The sequence below is a fragment of the Protopterus annectens genome, chromosome 12.part0, assembly GCF_019279795.1.
Source record: "Protopterus annectens isolate FY-2018-M chromosome 12.part0, PAN1.0, whole genome shotgun sequence".
Lineage (NCBI taxonomy): Eukaryota > Metazoa > Chordata > Ceratodontiformes > Protopteridae > Protopterus > Protopterus annectens.
The window spans coordinates 1,305,072,006-1,305,089,965 of record NC_056746.1 but is presented as its reverse complement, the minus strand read 5'-3'; the positions used below and the strand labels follow the sequence as shown (position 1 = coordinate 1,305,089,965).

Below are 17,960 nucleotides of genomic sequence, written 5' to 3'. Positions count from 1 at the left end.
CAAACCATCTCTGGCAAAACAGTGAGGTTTGTCTACCATGTCATCCCAGGTTGACAGAAACTGGATCCCCTTGGAATGACACCAAAAACTAAGCCAGTTATTGAAATCGATTATTTTTTGTTTATACTGTGATATCATTCTAGATGAGGGCAATATGCTGCTCAAGGGTAGGGACATACCTGCCTGGTACATGCACTTAGAGAGCTCAAGCTTGTCTCTCTTCATGTAGTCAAGTGAGGTACATCTCAGGCCATTAACTCCAACATGAGCTATGATAGAGTTATAATGGTAGTTGCTGCCGAGAGACCTGAGTGCATACGTGATCTGATGAATCCTGGCACTGGACAAGCAGCTGACTGTGACTTTCTCCTTATCTAACCTGGTGAGTAAGAAATCTGTGTCTCACTATGGAGTCTCCAGTTACAACAAAATTTGGTTTATGAGTATTACGCCTTAAGGGCTTGGTAGGTGAGAAACTGATGTTGCTATGTGTCTTGGGTACTGTGGGAATTGTATTAGTTGTAGCAGTCTTGTGTTTTGGAGGTCTCTGGTGTTTCGGTAAGTTTTTTGAAAGAACCTCCACGTATGTTGATTTATGTGTTGGATGCGTACTTTGTGTATGGGTAGTAGTACTATGTGCATGAGTAGTGGTGGGTGAGTTGACAACCTCTACAGTGTTTCTATTCGTAGTGCTACAGAGCAGGGATTCAAGATTCTTGGTGTAGATACATCTTTCGCACTCTGTACTAGACTTGAGTTATTAGTAGAGGGTTGTCAGTGTACATGAGGCAGTTGCTACACTGCTTCAGGAGACCCAAGTCAACAAGGCTGGCAGGAGAAACAGGGGTAGTCTAACTGTCCATAATGCTAGGTTTGAAGAACTATTATCACAAAGGGGTGCTTTCAGGACTGATCTAGGAGGTGCTCTGTAGATGGGTGTTTCTGACAGGGTATTCGACTGATGGTTTAATAGGTCATAGCTCACTAGAAATACTTCTTAGACCAGAAATGTTCTAAAGATGAGGACTACACTAATGTACTCCAGCTGTATCTAAAGGAAAAATTGTCAAATGTATCTGTCCAGCTATGGCACACAACTGAGCAGTAGGGCTGGGTGCTGCACCATCTGCAAACAAGCAGAAACCCGCTCAAACACGGGGCTTAAATACCAGAAGCTAAAAACTTAAAAGAACTTTTAAAAAATGTTCAAAAGAACCAATTAGGGTGTTTACTGCAAGCCCTAGACCAATGACCCATTCACCAGACAGGTTACATTCAGCACACTTCTCTCCCAAGGGTGCAGAAGGGCCCCTTCTAATCAAAGATGGCCTGGAAAATGTGGTCAGAGTACAACAGCCACTACAAACAGACCCAGATGCAGCAAACCTGTATCTGGACTATGATACAGCTACTAGTTACACTGATTTAGGCAGGAAACACTGAAAATTATTTCAACAGCGGAAAAACAGCATAGGATCATAGGAAGTACTAGGCTATTAGCCCTGAGGTCCTTACAAGCCTAGCCAACAATTTAGCTCATGTTCCAACCATTCAGCACTCTATGCCATTGTCCAGCAGGGACACAGGTGGAATCCCAGGGGTGTGTTTTCTGTTCCTCATCCAGTTATCCAGATTGTGCTTCAAAAGGGTTAATGAGGTACTCTGCTTGACATGCAAAGGGAGTCTATTCCGCAAAAGGGGGAGTCTCTGGGACACAAATCTGTCCCGCAACATGTCCTGTTGATGTTACAGACCAGGTTGAGGTCATGCGTGCGGGTTACTCGAGTGTAGCTTGACTTGCGGATATGCAGCAGTCCCATCAGGGCGGGGTCTGAGATTGCTTTGTATGCCAGACAGACGTCACCTCTGAGGAGTCTGTAGGAGACTGAGAGGAGGGACAGAGCTTTTAGCCTATCTGTGTAGGGTAGATGTTTGAGGCACTGGATTCTCCTGGTGGGAAGTGAGACACTAAAAATGTTTTAAACAGTAGAAAAACAGCAAGGAGACGCTAAAGAATATTTTAAACAGCAAACAAATCAGTTATTTAAAACACTGCTTGGCGGGAAAACAGAACACCACAAACACTAAAATGACAATGAATAAACAAATAAAAAAGCCGTACGTGTACTCCTCTGAAGACAGTTAAGAATATTTAATAACACAAACCACAATACAGATGAAGCGCTTTTCGTTTAGCAGCTAGCTAAACTTCATCAGATACAATTGCATTGTGTTCCCTCCATTTATATTAGTAAGAAGTCATGTGTACATTCTTAATCAGACTTTATTATTTAGTTATTTCTTAAAGCATACATTCCCTTGTGCTATACTTTGGTGTCCCTTCTATAATACAACAAGTTACAAATTCTTAACATTAACTTCAAATTGATTCTTCACATAGAAAGTGCATATAGATAGTCATGTCATCTCAACAAACTTTTCAATTTTAAAATACAAGAGATAGAACATGTTTCATTAAGGCCAGGATATTGGCAGGTATCTAGTCTTAGCTGCCACAATAATTCTTATTTTTCTAATAATAATGAAGTAGGGCCCCCTCTAAAATCTTCTAACACTTGATCTATAATTTTAAATTTTCAGGAAAGAATATACGAACATGTTTACAACGTAAATAAGAACAAACTGGATAATGCATTAGCAAAGCACTGCCACGAGATGTCGGATCATAAATTTCCTGTACTTTAGTTATACATCACCATTTTGTCTTATCTCTTCCAACTGTAACTGTTAATTATTGAGCCTTATCTATCAATAGCATTGGGAAATTTAAGTATTCCATAAATATTTCCATGTTACTTTTCTTGATTTCTCCACTTCCTTGCTTTATACAAATTTTCATAACATTTCTAAAATATTTCTAATACCTCTACAGGATCTCTGGTCATATTTCTTGTTTTAGGCTCCCTAATGAGCCTAACCCTATTTTTAAATTCCACATTCATTTTATCCTGCTGACTAGCTGTAACTTCTGGAGTATCTTTTATCTTTTTTACTAATCTGGTACCTTGGCTGTTCACATTCTCAAGGATGCTGAGAAGGGGGATAGCCAAGGTACCAGATTGGTAATAAAGCTCCATACCTGTGGAGCAACTTGGACCTTTTTTTTTTCTGAGTATCTTCTATCTTCCCTAATAACTCCTGGATAATTTCCACTACCCATTCCCTAAGTTTCTCAACTTTAAGAGGTAGATGTAGAAGTGCCAGTGTCTCATCTTTACCTCATTACCTTGCATTTTTATCTTAGTAATTTTTGGAATATGATCTGAAATAGTTATTAGAGGTGTATCAAAGTTCGCAATTAAATTGACATGTTCCGTTCCTGTGAAATAGAATTTCAGTCAAGTCTAGCCCAGTTATTGCACCTTGGGAAATGATACATAAATTTGCTCTGAGTTCCTGCTACTGAATTCACATCTTTCATACCAAATATTTTCATAATTTTCTTCAGAAATCTACCCTTTTTGTGATACTTTACCATCTAGGCCCCCAGGAACATCTTCACTATTGCAAATCAAATTCCAGTCCCCACCCATAATATTTCCTGCTGAAAGCTGATTATTTCTCCCAAATGTTTTTAAGATTCAAAATAATAGCTTTAGTTGAAATGTAAGTAAATGCTAGCATAATCCTTATCCCTTGCCTGTAGCCCATTACTAGTACAAATCTGCCATTATTATCCTTTGCCCTAACTTTCTGCAGACTACCCATTCTAAATCTTTCTTTGTCAAATTCACACGCTCATTTCTTTTCAAATGTGTCTCCTGCAGCATTGCTATTTGCACTCAGCACTTCTTAATATAATTAAGTATACTTTCCTTTTTGACTATACCAGTGAGACCATTCACGTTTCAAGATAATATGGAAATTATTGCCATTATAGTAAAAAGCCATTATTTCCAAGTATTATATGGAAGCTTTTCTAAATGTCTAATTCCATCTTTTGTAATACACGCGCCCAGTAATTTTTGGCAGGTTAATCTGTTATGCATTTTTTTCTTATCATCAACTTTGTAACCTGTGTCACATTTTGCAAGACTTGTTGTTTTGATAAAAACCCTCAAACAAAAACACAAACACATCCACATAACACCCCTGTCACCTTTTAAGTTAATACAAACACACATAACTATGTATCATTTAGAGGGCTGTCAAAGGTTAAAGTATTGCACAATAAGGGGAATCTCACAGAACAAGAAGCAGTATAACTGCAGAGTGCTAAGGAAAAAATAAGGGAGCATCTGGATAATATGCATGAGTTTGGAAAGATTGCTGTTGAACAACTTGTATTTGATAACTCCAAAACATGAAAACATTTAGCACAACAACTTAGGCAACAGAAAGTAGAAAGTGTTATGCCAAACTTAGGGAGCCTATAACAAGAAAAATAACCAGAGATACTGTAGAAGTGTTACAGATATTTTGGCAATTTTACAAAAATTTGTATAAAGCAGAGAAATGTGGAAATTGAAAAAGAACATAAATGGAAATATTTATGTAAGATTTAAGTATGTCAAGGTTAGAGATAGATGAGGCTCAGCAATGTACAGTTAAGATAGGAGGAGATGAGATAAAAACAGTGACATATAATCAATAATCTGCAGGAAAATCTCCAGGAATAGATGGTATTCCTGTGGAAGTTTGGAAGCTAGGAGAGAAGAAAGTGATAAAGATCTGGAAGGTATTGTTTAACAGTATTTTTAAAGGAGAAGAAGCATCAACATCATGGAAGAAGGCTGAAGGGCTGCAATACCTTAAGACGGTAAAGACCCTTCAGACCCAGCTTTTTACAGGCTTGTTTCAATTTTAAATCAGGATTATAAAGTGTTTATGTCTACAATAGCTAAAAGAATGGCAAACTTGTTGCCAAAATTGATAGATATGGATCAATGTGGTTTTGTGGAGGGAGGCAAACATTTGACAGCATTAGTAGAGCAAGGACGATAAAGAGAGAAGCAGAATGTAAGAAATACCACAGTTGTTGGTGGGTCTTGATAAAGAGAAAGTGTTCAACAGAGTAAAGTGGGATTTTATAAGTACAGCAGTGGAATCATTTGCATTCACTGATACAAGAATAAAGTTAATTAGGATGATATATGAGGAATTGGAGGCAAACATTAAAGTGGGATGGTTTTGTCTGAACACAGGAACTTGCCACGGGTGTCCTCTCTCCCCTTTGTGTTATATTTAGAGCCATGAGCAAAGAAAATTAAGGATTGAAGGATTCACGGATATCATTGTTATGGTGATCAAGGAATGTTGACTTTATTTGCAGGCAATATTATTTTGTACCAGATAAATCCAGAAAAGGACATTTTAGTGATGTAAACAATTTTAAGACAGTTTCAAGTTATAAAATTAATGAAGATAAAACAAAGCATATAGCTGTAAAATGTGTACCCACACATGAATTGGTTCAGCATATTCATATTTATTGGGAGATGATAAAATGAAGTAGTTAGGAGTTTGGATTAAACATGATTCTGTTACGGCAGCTAAAGTAAACTGGAAGCTCTTGTTCATAGTTATAGATAGTAAGATACAAGCAGTGAAAATGTTTTAATCCCTTTCATTTTATATATAGGTCAGGCATATTTTTAAGAACCAGAGGAGAAGTAAGTTGTGAACAGTAATTAATAAAGAGTTGAAGGATTTTATGTAGGTGAGGTACATGGCAATGATCAAGTGGGATGAACTGATTGTTCCTGTAAAACAAGGTGGCTTAGGATTATCTGATTTGTAGGGATATTTTAGAGCTACACGGTTAAGACTATACATAACACAAGCAGAAAGCTATAATTTAAAGTGGAAAGGGATGACGATGAAGCAGGGGAAATTCAATAAATATGAAGAGAATGGGATTTTGGATGCAGATCCTTAAGGAGCATAACAGCTATAGTGAATATTCATAAAGTAACAGAAAGTGTTCTTAGAAATAAGCCACCATGGGAATGAAGAAAGGAGATTCTGCCAATAGGGATGACTGTAATTAAGGGTACAGAGAATAAGCAAGAGAGGGCTGGAATTTACTGAAGAAAACTGGCAAAGGAACCAAGGTATTGGGAACAAGCAACTTGAGAGAAAGTTAATAGAATGGGAAGAGGCCAATAATGCATTTGGACTGCAGGCTAGAGACCACACTCCCTTTCAGGGATTGATATCAGAGTATGGGCAAAGAGCTAGGAGAATATTAATTGAAATCCCTGCTCTGGTAGAAGTTTTAGTTGAATTTAGAACAGAAGCTGCTGTTAAAATGGAAATAATTAGTAGGGCATATAAAATGTTGCACGATAACTGTAGGAGTCAGTTTAGAAAAGACTGGGAAGAGAGATTGAATAATCAGTTTACAAGCAAATAATGGGAGGATAAGCTAGGAGAGAAGAAAGTGATAAAGATCTGGAAGGTATTGTTTAACAGTATTTTTAAAGGAGAAGAAGCATCAACATCATGGAAGAAGGCTGAAGGGCTGCAATACCTTAAGACAAATCTTTCTGCTCCTATCCTGTACCTGGCTGCTGCGCTCCTTGCTAGGCGCTTGACCTACACCTTCTGTTCCTGTTGTCCCTGCACCAAACACCTGAATTAACCCTGCTGGACGCCTCAGAACATTATTTCAAACTAAAGAATTAACCTACCAGCTCCCTGAGAGACCTTTTCTCTCTAAAAGACAGTGAAAGTATGTATTGTTACAGCTAAGAGCAAATAGCAATAATATGAATTTGTAAGACTCTGCTAGGTTAGGCAAGCTTCCCAGTTAGGTTAGCCAGCAGCCAATCCCCCCCCTACTGAACATCTATTATTTTGTATAATTGTCCTTCTTCCAGCTTATATACTCTCTATCACTATCTGGCTCATCCCCACCCTTCTCCCCTAACCTGCCTCCCCCTCTAGGTGACCTACCTGCTGCAATAAAGTGACTGGCCACTAGGTGGCATCTCATCACAAGCCACTGTATATTCATTTCCTATCCTATTTGTTGACCGTACCTCCTTAACTCTGTTCCCACTTTTCTATAAACTTACTCTTCCACCATTTCTCCTTTGTCCTATGGTATCCTTAATCACCCTCTACTCCTCTAATATCCAGACTCTCTCCTTACTCATCTCTTAACTTTCTTATACACTCTCCCACTCTCAGACTTACCTGCTGCATCTCACACTTTACTGATTGTCTTCCTCGGCAGTCTACTCTCTTGTCCAAACCCGCTCCGTTCGCCCTTCGGGCTCACTCAGCTCCCCTACCCTGCCCCCAATTCCCACCCGCCCCTAGCACATCTACACATATACCTAACAAGCTCCACCTACCCAACCTACTACCCAATCACAGTCCTCTCCCACTTACTCCTCCCCTTTTTCTCTAATCAAGAAAAACCCCACCTCATTTTCCACTCCCACTGATACTCCTCCCCCTTACTCTCTTCCTACCCCTGCACACTTTGTTTCCCTTTATCTTATTCTTCAATATCTAACTCCCTCCATTCACTTCTGACCTTTCCCTTCTCAACTAACATACATCATTATTCTCTCCTGTCTGTATATTACCCTACCTTATCCTAACATGCCCTACCAACTCCCCTCAACTATTCCACTCTCCTGCTCCTTTCTCATCTTACTAATAACTCTTCATCATGCTACTTCATACTCCCATAAAGCTCCTCCTCTCCTATGTCCTACTCAAACTACCCCTAACCCCCAACTACTACCTCTCAAACTCTCTCACTTTCACTCCATATGCTCCTCCCTTATTCCACCTAACCTGTTATACCTTTTTCATCCCAAACTATTCTCTACCTCAACTAAAACTCTCTCTGAAACCTCTGCTAAACCCTAACAAATACCTACTATACAAACCTTACAGTCCAAAACTGATCACCTGCAATGTCCTAGCCTTATCTGGAGACATTCATCCTAACCCTGGCCCTTGTCCCAGCGCAAACTACTCCATCCCTTCATCCTCCTCCTTACCTACAACAAATAACACTCCCCACCCTTCCTGTCCTCCTCCCACTTCCCCTTAACACTCTGAAAATCTTCACTATCAATGCCCAGAGCCTTAACAATAAATGTCACCATCTGCAAGCCTGGATTAATCACAATAAACCCGACATCCTAGCCATCTCTGAAACCTGGCTAAAACCCCATATCACTGACTCTGAAATATTACCTCCTGGTTACCACATCCTCAGAAGTGACCGTTTAAACAAAAAAGGTGGTGGCTCTGCCATAATTTACTCTAAACATCTCTCTCTAATACCCCTTCAAATTCCTACCCCTAATTTCACAAACTCCGAAATCACAGCTAGCCTTCTCCGATTAAATAAACACAAGAATATCTGTTTTATATCCTTATATATCTCCCCAGGCAACAATATCTCCACCCTTGAAGATATCCTGTACTGGTCCTCAACTCAAATAAAATATGAAACATATATTCTAGGTGATGTCAATATGGACTGGAATAAAATCAACTCACCATCACCCTCACTTTCCATTAACCTTCTAAACTTCACCCAAGTAATCTCATCAACTACTCGCCCTAACAAAAACCACCCCCCCAGGGTCCATCTTAGACTGGATTCTAGTCTCCCATCCAAACAAAATCACTCTCAGTGGCACTATCCCTGACACTTTCAGTGACCATCTCCCTGCCTTTATCCATCGATCAAACAGCTCCACCCAACACCAACACCTCTACATTCAAACTCGTAACCTCAGTAACTTTAACCCCTTAATTTTCTCTAACATCTTCAAACAAATCAACTGGCAACCTCTAAATATCCTTCCACTTGACAATGCTGTTGAACATTTCAATTCCATCTTCCTAAATACTCTCAACTCCCTAGCCCCTCTAAGAAATAAGCGAATCAAAACTAACTCTGCACCATGGTTGACCAAAGAAACTAAACAAATCATGCGTCATAGAGATAAGTCTTGGAAGCTCTACCAGAAAAATAAACTATCCTCTTCCTTACTTCTATACACCCAACTCCGCAACCAAGTAAAGAAACTCATTATCAAAGACAAAAAAAACTACTATATTAAACTTCAGTCCAATAACAATAAAAACCCTAAACAGTTTTGGAAATCAGTCAATACCCTTCTTCATCCTGGATCTCAAAACAACCCCTGCCCGAACCCTAATCTGTCCGACAAAGAACTTAGCTCCCACTTCAATACCTTCTTCATTGAATCCATAGCCAAACTTACCACAACATTTCCTAATAACAACCCACCTAACTCCCTTTCCTCTCCACCCAACAACCCAAACAATAATCCCCCTAATTTCCATCTCAAACCGGTATCCACATCTTTTATAAAAAAGCTTCTCTCCAAGCTAAAGCCAGGTTCTAACGCCCCTGACAACATTCCCCCTTCCTTCCTCAAACATGCAGCTGAAGGTATCACCCTTCCAATTAGTATTCTGATTAATAGATCATTAACTGAGTCATACGTACCCAAACTTTGGCGTTCAGCCTACATCCTACCTCTTCACAAAGGAGGCAAAAATACCTCTATTTCTAACTTCCGCCCTATCGCCCTACTCTCTCCAATATCTAAAATTCTAGAAAAATGTGTCCACCACCAATTCTTACCCTATCTCATTCAAAATCACCTCCTAACACCAACCCAGCATGGCTTCCGTCCCGACCACAGTACCATAACTGCATTACTATCCTTCTTAGAAACTATCAATCAAGCTCGAGACTCTGGACTTATTGTATCCACAGTACTGCTAGACCTTTCAAAAGCTTTTGACACCATCTCCCACACACATCTTCTTCATCATCTGGCTAATCTCAAACTCTCCCCAAACACTCTTTCCTGGTTCTCCAGTTACCTATCTGATAGCTCTCAAGCAGTCAAATGGAAGAACTCATTCTCATCCTTTTTGCCAACATCTACTGGCGTTCCTCAGGGATCCATCCTTGGACCCATGCTTTTCAAAATCTTCATAAACAACCTTCACACCTTTACCCCTGACACCACAGTCATTCAATACGCAGATGACTCTACCTTGGTCTGCTCTGCCCCAAATCTTCCTGAACTCCAGACCAAAACCCAATTAGCCTTTACCACCACAGAAAACTGGATGCACCAAAACCACCTTTCTTTTAACTCCAATAAATCCAAAATACTAATTTTTCTCCCCTCCAAAGTTTCCTCTCTGGACAAAAACACTTTCAATGTTCTTAGCCAAACTAACACTGCCATTGAAGTGGTCCCCTCTGCAAAACTCCTTGGCATCACCATAGACAAACACCTCAAATTTGATCTTCACATACAACATAACATTAAGAAAACCCACCAAAAGCTAGGTATGCTATATAGGAACAACCACTTCCTTTCAAATTCCACTAGGCATACCCTGGCAACATCCTTCCTCCTACCTTCCCTTCTATATGGAGCCCCTCTCCTAACCAACTTGTCTGCTACCAACACCTCTAAGCTTGAAGCATGCTATAATAAGATCTCTAAATTTGCCACCAAATCCAAAACATCAATTCACCACTGCCACAGCCTTCATTCTCTGAACTGGCTAGAACTCCCTAATCACCTAGATTATCTACAACTAACCACCGCTCACAAACTAATATTCTCCCCTAATAAATGCCCAGCCTTAAAGGACATCCTTCCTCCATACATCCCTAACAGATCACTGAGATCCGAAAACCAAAACCTAATCTCCATTAGTAAACCAAAACGACCTGCTGGCCAGCTTTTACTCTCCTTCTCACTAGGTAAAAAATGGAACTCTCTGCCTACTTCACTTAGGACTATACCCAACACTGAATCCTTCAAAACTCAACTTTTTCTTCACCTATCCTCCAAATGGAAATGCTCCTGCTTTCACCCCACTTAAATTCCATAGGGACTCTTAACTAAGCACCCCTACTCCTACTCCACTATACTCTCATACTTATTCTAATTTCTCAAAACACCTACTACTAACAAACTTTAAGTGACTGTAAGCATATAAATATTGATAAAAAAAAAAAAAAAATTCTGCCATCAAGTTCTCTGCAACTCTCAAAGGTATTAACCCTACTTGTTTTTACAAACCATATTGTATGTATTTTTACTTTGTAACCTTTATTTGCATTGTGTAACCTATATTGTATTATACTGTTCTTGGAGCTTTTCTCCCCGGGCCTCCACTGAAAATGGGCACTTCTTGGCCCAGTGGACTTCCCCGGTAATCAAACTGAAATAAAATAAAATAAATAATAATAATGTGTATGTCTCCTAAATATTTATGCAACAAAGTTTGGAAGATTTAAGATTTTTACTTGGAAGTTTTGCGTAGGGAGTTTTATTCCCCAAGCAGATTTCAAAGATTTTTTCCTCAGGTAAATGGCACATTTTGGAGGTGTGATGGGGAAGAAAGCAGTATCTGAGAACTTATGTTTTGGGAGTGTAATGCATTGGCAGACTTTAAGAATTCCCTACAGAGTACTTTGTCAGAAGTACTGGGTCAGCAAATGGGTATAACCAAGTTTTTTTTTTTTTTATTTCACCTGGGATACTGGATCTGAAATACCTAGACATGGAAAGGCCTTGATAAGTTTAATTCTGGTGGCTGCTAAAAAAGCCATTGCTAAAAAAATGGAAATCAAAGTGTATGGTGGGTTTGTTTATTGTGCTTAGTCAGATTTTCATTATTACTTAAGATTTTAATTTGTTTTTTAATTTTTAGTTTTTTTTTAACCAAGTTATATATAATCTTCTTGATTTGAGATTGATCAGACTTTGCCAGCTATTGCTTCACTTTTCTGGGCTTCTAATTCTTTGTTTTTTTTTTTTTTTTTGGAGGGGTTGTGCCCATGTTAAAGATTATCTTACAAAATTCAGATCTGTATTTGTGTGACATATTATCAGATTAAATTATCTAGTTTCTTCAGATAAGTTTAAGAAACCATCTTGATTACGTTTTTTTTGTAGTTGATGGCTAGAGAATTCTTTATTTTTTTTAACCATAAATATATATATATATATATTTAATTACAGAGATGCTTCAGAAACTGATGAAGTGGAACACAAGCGATGGAAATGCTACCATTCTGAGGATATTCTTTCTATGGCTTCTTACAGTGGCAAACTTCTAGCCACTGCATCGTATAGTGGGGATGTTGTCATCTGGAACATTGACTCTGGCCAGGCTATAATGAGGTTAAATGCATGTGAAAGTCCTCTGCCCTTGCTGCCTATTAGGGTATGTTTTTTACAAAAATATTTATATATATCGTTCAACTTGAAGACAGTAGTATTATTACTTTTGTAGAGCATTTATAAGTCTTAAAGCATTTATTTTTTTAAATATTGAATATTGTATTGTTTGTAAAGATTTTAGTCCTTAATATTGAAGGCTATAACAGTTTTAGTAATTCTGTGTACTCAACAATAACATTTCCCAGTTTATCAAGTAACCACATAGCAGCCCTGTTCATCAGAAAGATCAGGAGATTGAATGAGCAACTTACCAGAAGAAAATATAACTTATTCTAAGGTTTACTGATGCCCGAGTTAGTTATATTAAGGGGGTGTAGGTTGTCTGTCTCCCTGCATCATTGCAGAAATCCCCAATTGGAGAAATGTACAGTGGTCCGTTGCCTGTTGAGTCAGCCAGACTCAACTGAATGAATCCAGATTAGCCAGTGCTGTGGCATAAAAAGTAAAGCTCTGACTATGGCCTTATGATCTGGGTTCATTTAATGGGTCTGGTGTGTGAGGCACTGACAGGAAAGGATGGCTGTGTCCATCCTGGTTTGGGGGAGGATTCATACTTGAGAGCACCTTGTGGTCAATCCCTCATGGAGGCTGTGGACATGTTGGGGAACATTGTCTTACAGGAAGGCAGGGCAGGGGATATTGTCTGAGTCACCGTGGAAGTGAAGCTGTAATCCAGCATTTCCCTTTTGCATGTCCATCCCTGGATGTGTATGGGTGCAAGTGGGAAGGGGAGGGAGGTTAGGCCATAAAATAAAAACCCTCCAAGGCATACTGTGATTATGCCCCGAGTGTATCAATCTCCTCACTGACCCTGAGCGTAAGTCAGTGTTAGTCCAGGGAAGATAAGAGATCCCAGTAGACCTGGTGGATGAGGAGATGCCCTGGGGCAGCTGATCAGGATCTGTGAGAAGTCAAAAATAAAAGTTTTAGACTAAGCAGGCCATGGTTAAACAAGTAGTAAAGCTGAAAAATGGATTTCTGCATTTAGTACAAGGGGTAAGAATATTCAATGGGTCTTTCTTTTTTACTTTCACATACACTACTGAAGCAGTAGCATCTCTTGTCAAATTGTGATTTTTTTTTTCTAATAATTCAAAGACATATCTCTTTCTTAGCATAAAGTCTGCGAACTAAGGCACTACATGTAATAATCAAGGCATAGCCTAATTAATAAGTGGTGCTACTTTAAACAATAACATTGATGATACAATTTTCTCAGTAACACATATAATTAATTCTGGATTTGATTTTCATCACAATAAAATATGTGATTAGAACTAACTGCATTGATACTATTCATAAACATTGTATAGTATATTTTGGGGAATAGTTGACATTATGTTTATGACATGTAATTGAAACTTAAAGGAGATAAAACTGTCATACTCTGGTGGTGGGAAGTCTACAATAAAGAAAGAAATGAGTCATCCTAAGCAGAAAATGATGAAGGAGGTGAAAATGATTTCTGGTTTCTCCCTGCCCATTTTAATGTCTGTGAAGGGTAATTTTAACAGGAAATCATAACATGGATTTGCTTGCTAGATGAGCTGCATTGTTTTGGCCATTTCTTCAGTATTAGTTTTCTTCCCTGCAGATGCTAAATGCGTACCACACACAGCAAGGGTACAGACACAAACAGCACAAGGCTGTCCTATATTAATAGCGCTGCCATGTTTCTGCTTCATTTCGTTTCACTTTTGATCACTTGGCAGTTTTCATCAATAATGTATCTTAAAGTCACTCTTCAGTGTCTTCATCTCTTAGAGTTGGTCAAATTCTTTGAAAAATCACTGTTTATCGAGACTTCTGATGTGAAGTCGTTCTATCTTGCCGTCTATTCTTACTGATGGGTTCAGAGCCGATCCTCGGCTCCGACTCGGCCAACTGCAAAAGCTCAAGGTCTTCAACCAGCTCGAGGCCAACTCCCTATCCCATGATGCACCCTGATGTTCCCCCAGATCTCGTTTGCCGCTGCAACTTGATCAGACATTCACCAGCTCTGGCCAGTGAATAACTTTATTTTTCTCAAATTTATAGCTGTTAAATTAGCTTAGTATTTATTTATTTATTTATTTACATTTGTTGACCGGGAGTGCCCGACTGGACGTAGGTCCATTTTCAGCGGCGGCCCGGGGAGAAAAGCTCCACAGTTAAAATATACAGACAGTAGTTACATTGGATTTACATAGCAATTAAGAATTTGATCAACATAGCAATTAACAATTACAAACATAGTTACAGATGAAGAACATAGTACATCAGTAGACAACTAGAATCTTTATCATCTACAAAGTACATAACAGACATTAAAAATTGTTACAATAAGAAGTTCCTGCTGCATAATAAGTAGTTAGGCTTATGAGCCTAATAGCTTATTTAGTCATTTAAATAGTTAGTTAGTTAGTTAGTTAGACTGTTTAGTCTTTTCTGATATTAGATAATATAGTTAGTTATTAGGGCCATTTTTTAGGCCTTCTTTTCTCCCGATCTCAGTTAGCTTAATTACTGAGAAATTAGTGGCCGTCTTTTTAGGACAATTTTTCTCTTATTTTCATATAGAGAGTGTGTTTATCTTAAGAGTATAGCCCTTCCTTTTTACAGGGCATTTAGAGGTATTCTAATTAGTGACTGTGTTTTTAGGCCCATTTTAGGCCCATAGGCCTGAATGTGACTTGTTTCTAAAACTGGAATTACACCTGATTCTTATAGCCTTAAGTACTGTGCGACTTGAGTTGTACACTGTCTTTCTAGTATTGAGGTACATTGCATTAAAGTTAGCATTTTAGCAAATTGCATACTTCTTACTTAAGCCAGTCATTTGATGAAAACCTTAAACTCTGTGTGCTATTTTTACCTTTGAGGTCAGTGAGGTCAGACAAAACTAGTTTTTGGCCTCTTTTGTTGTTTACCTGTGCACCTAAATAACTGTAGGATTCTGTGAGGGCAGTGCACACAGCATCCTCCTTATTGCAGCCACTGCCTTATAACCGATGGAACAGGTAAGTTGCTACTGACTGATGTTTTGGCAAGAGTATGCTTTCCAATATTCTGAATGATGTCAGCAGTCCATCTTGCATTGTTGATCTGAAGTGTCATTGTGATTTGTTTGTACGGTAAAGCTGCAACATTAAGTTTTATAGTGATCAGCTTTGACACAGTGATCTGCAGCTACTAAAAGCCCACATTTCCAACTGAACACTGGCTAATGAGCATTCTTTTGCACTGCACCTGTTTTGTAGGTTGGCTTCCTCTGTGCAGTGCAAGCAGCTTAATGTGAACTGCTTCCTGGGAAGGATTAGAGCCGACAGCTGTGGTGTTGTGCTCTGCTTTTGCCTGCATGTACAACAGATGATGTGCAAATGCTTTTCAGTCTGCTTTAATCATTATGTCATCGATTCATGTTGTGGCACATCTTCACTGAAACAGTGGTTTCCCTTGTCAGAAGTGTGACACCTGGTAGTGAAAGTTCTGAACCTTCGAAACATAAATTGTGATTAAAAGAAAATTGAGATGTCTGGAACATTTGTTGTAGCTGTCTACACACACCTATTAATTAGACACGCTAATTCCAAGATCATTGTACTTTTAGGTTCATAGGTGTTTACTAGGCTAACGACCACAAAGGCCTTTTTAAGCCTAACCATGCATCTCAAATCAATGACAACTTCTGCTACCCTTGATAAGTGTAAGCAGGGGTTTGGGAGATGAACCATTTACAGGTTACTTGTTTGCATTAGAGACATAGGTGCCAAACCAGGGTAGAGTAGAGGGAGTGCTTTGATACACTGCAACCTCAGATGTAATAAAACACTTACCCCCCACCCATATTTATACTTGTTGCTTTGCTATTTTGAGGATCATAATTACACTCCTCAAATTTTTAATGGGCAACTGAAGCAACTTCATCATGTGTCAAAATGGCTTCTTCTTGTACAGTTCTTGGAGCTAAAAGCTGATCAATTACCACTCTATGCCCATTCATCATGCAGATCCCAAGTCACTTGTGAAAAATGGACCTTTGTGAGCTATATTAGTTGAGCTAACCACCAGGTGTGTTCTGTGAGACTTCTTTAAGTCTCTTCAAAGATGGCCTCAAACAGTATTTTAAAGAGCACTGGCTTTGTCCCTGTACTAACCCTGATTAATCACTACTTATTTAATGCCTTATTTAAATTAATATTGCATGCATCTCTTGCTGATAATAGCTTGCTGCAACCTGTTGTTTTTGTATACTATTACACACTGTGTATATTGTGAGTACCTACTAGAGGGCTTTGTAAATATGTTTGACTCATATCTGTTATGTTCTGGGTTATCTGGAGCTTTTCTCCCCGGGCCTCCACTGAAAATGGACATATATACAGCTCAGATGGCTTAGTGGTAAGTCCAGTGACTATGGTATGCATGGTCCAGGGTTCAAGACCCGTGATGGTTTAAAATTTTTATAAAGCCATGTCCAACCCGGAATTAATGGACATGCTGCACCTCAGAAAATCCAAATCCCATCGAGCTATGCGCTCAAGGGACTTGAACCTCAGCACTGAAATAAATAGGACATGCTGGAGGGACAGATTCATAACCCAGAGGCTCCCTTCACTCTGGAATAAAATCCCAGTCCAGGTTAGGCAGAGTCCCTCATTGACTCTCTTCAAGAGGAATCTTGATGAGTGGATGGGAGATCGTAGGTTTACCCCGGGTATCACTTCTGTGTCACTGTTAGACAGAGGCACAGTATACTAACCTTGAAAAAGGGCATAGCAAAATTAATTTAAAATGGATGGCGAAAGCCATACACACTCTGGCTAGGCTTATAAATGCCCTAGGGCAGATAGCCTAGTATGAACCTATGAACCTATATCCAGTTGAACTATCCTGGTCAACAAATGTAAAATAAAAATAAAAATTATTTTTTCTCTTTATCTCGAATATTTCATACAGAGTGTGTTTATATTAGATTATAGCCCTTTGTTTCTCAGGGCACCTAGTTGTTTTTTCTAATATTATAATATTACAAAGTTTGCAGATGACTGCAAACTAGGAGCCATAATCGAAACTCCTAACGATGTGGACAAACTACAAAAGGGCCTCACTGAGACAGATACCTGGTGTCAAAGCCATGGCCTGAAGCTCAATGCCAAAAAGTGTATCGTCATCCCCTTTGGTAAAAACTCTGTACCCATGAACTACCACATAGCTGGTAGTCTACTTAATGCCGAAAATGTGATAAGAGACCTTGCGACACAGGTGGACAGTAGTCTCTCCTTTGATAATCACATCGCCACAGTGGTCAGGAAATCCTTCTACTTGGCTCATCTCATCACAAAAGGATTCTCATCCAGAAAAAAAGAGGTCATTGTTCCCCTCTACTCATCACTCATTAGACCCATTATAGAGTACAACGTCCCTTTTGGTATGTACCTCACAAGACATCTACAACAACTGGAAAGACCACCGAAATATCTCACAAAGAGGATTACTGGCCTCAAACAGATGCCCTATGCAAACCGTCACAAAAAACTGCAGCTTTACTCCATTGCATATCGCCTACTCAGGGGCAATCTCTGCCTAACATACAAAGCTATGTCAAACCCAGAGCTGTTGGACATGCTCCACTTAAAGAAATCCAAATCCCTCCGAGCTACATGCTCTACGGACCTAAACCTTGTCACCACAATAAACAGAACATGCTGGAAGGATAGATTCCTGTCCCAGAGA

The 17,960-nt window shown here is 39.1% G+C and overlaps 1 protein-coding gene across 1 annotated transcript in view; it reads left to right on the top strand.

Moving 5' to 3' along the window:
• Positions 1 to 17,960, top strand: part of EFCAB8 (EF-hand calcium binding domain 8) — a 3,728,836-nt gene that overhangs the window by 2,367,690 nt on the left and 1,343,186 nt on the right. Inside the window, exon 23 of the mRNA XM_044089017.1 lies at positions 12,024 to 12,228. Within this exon, the coding sequence (XP_043944952.1) occupies positions 12,024 to 12,228 (205 nt within the window). The remainder of the gene's footprint in view (positions 1 to 12,023; positions 12,229 to 17,960) is intronic.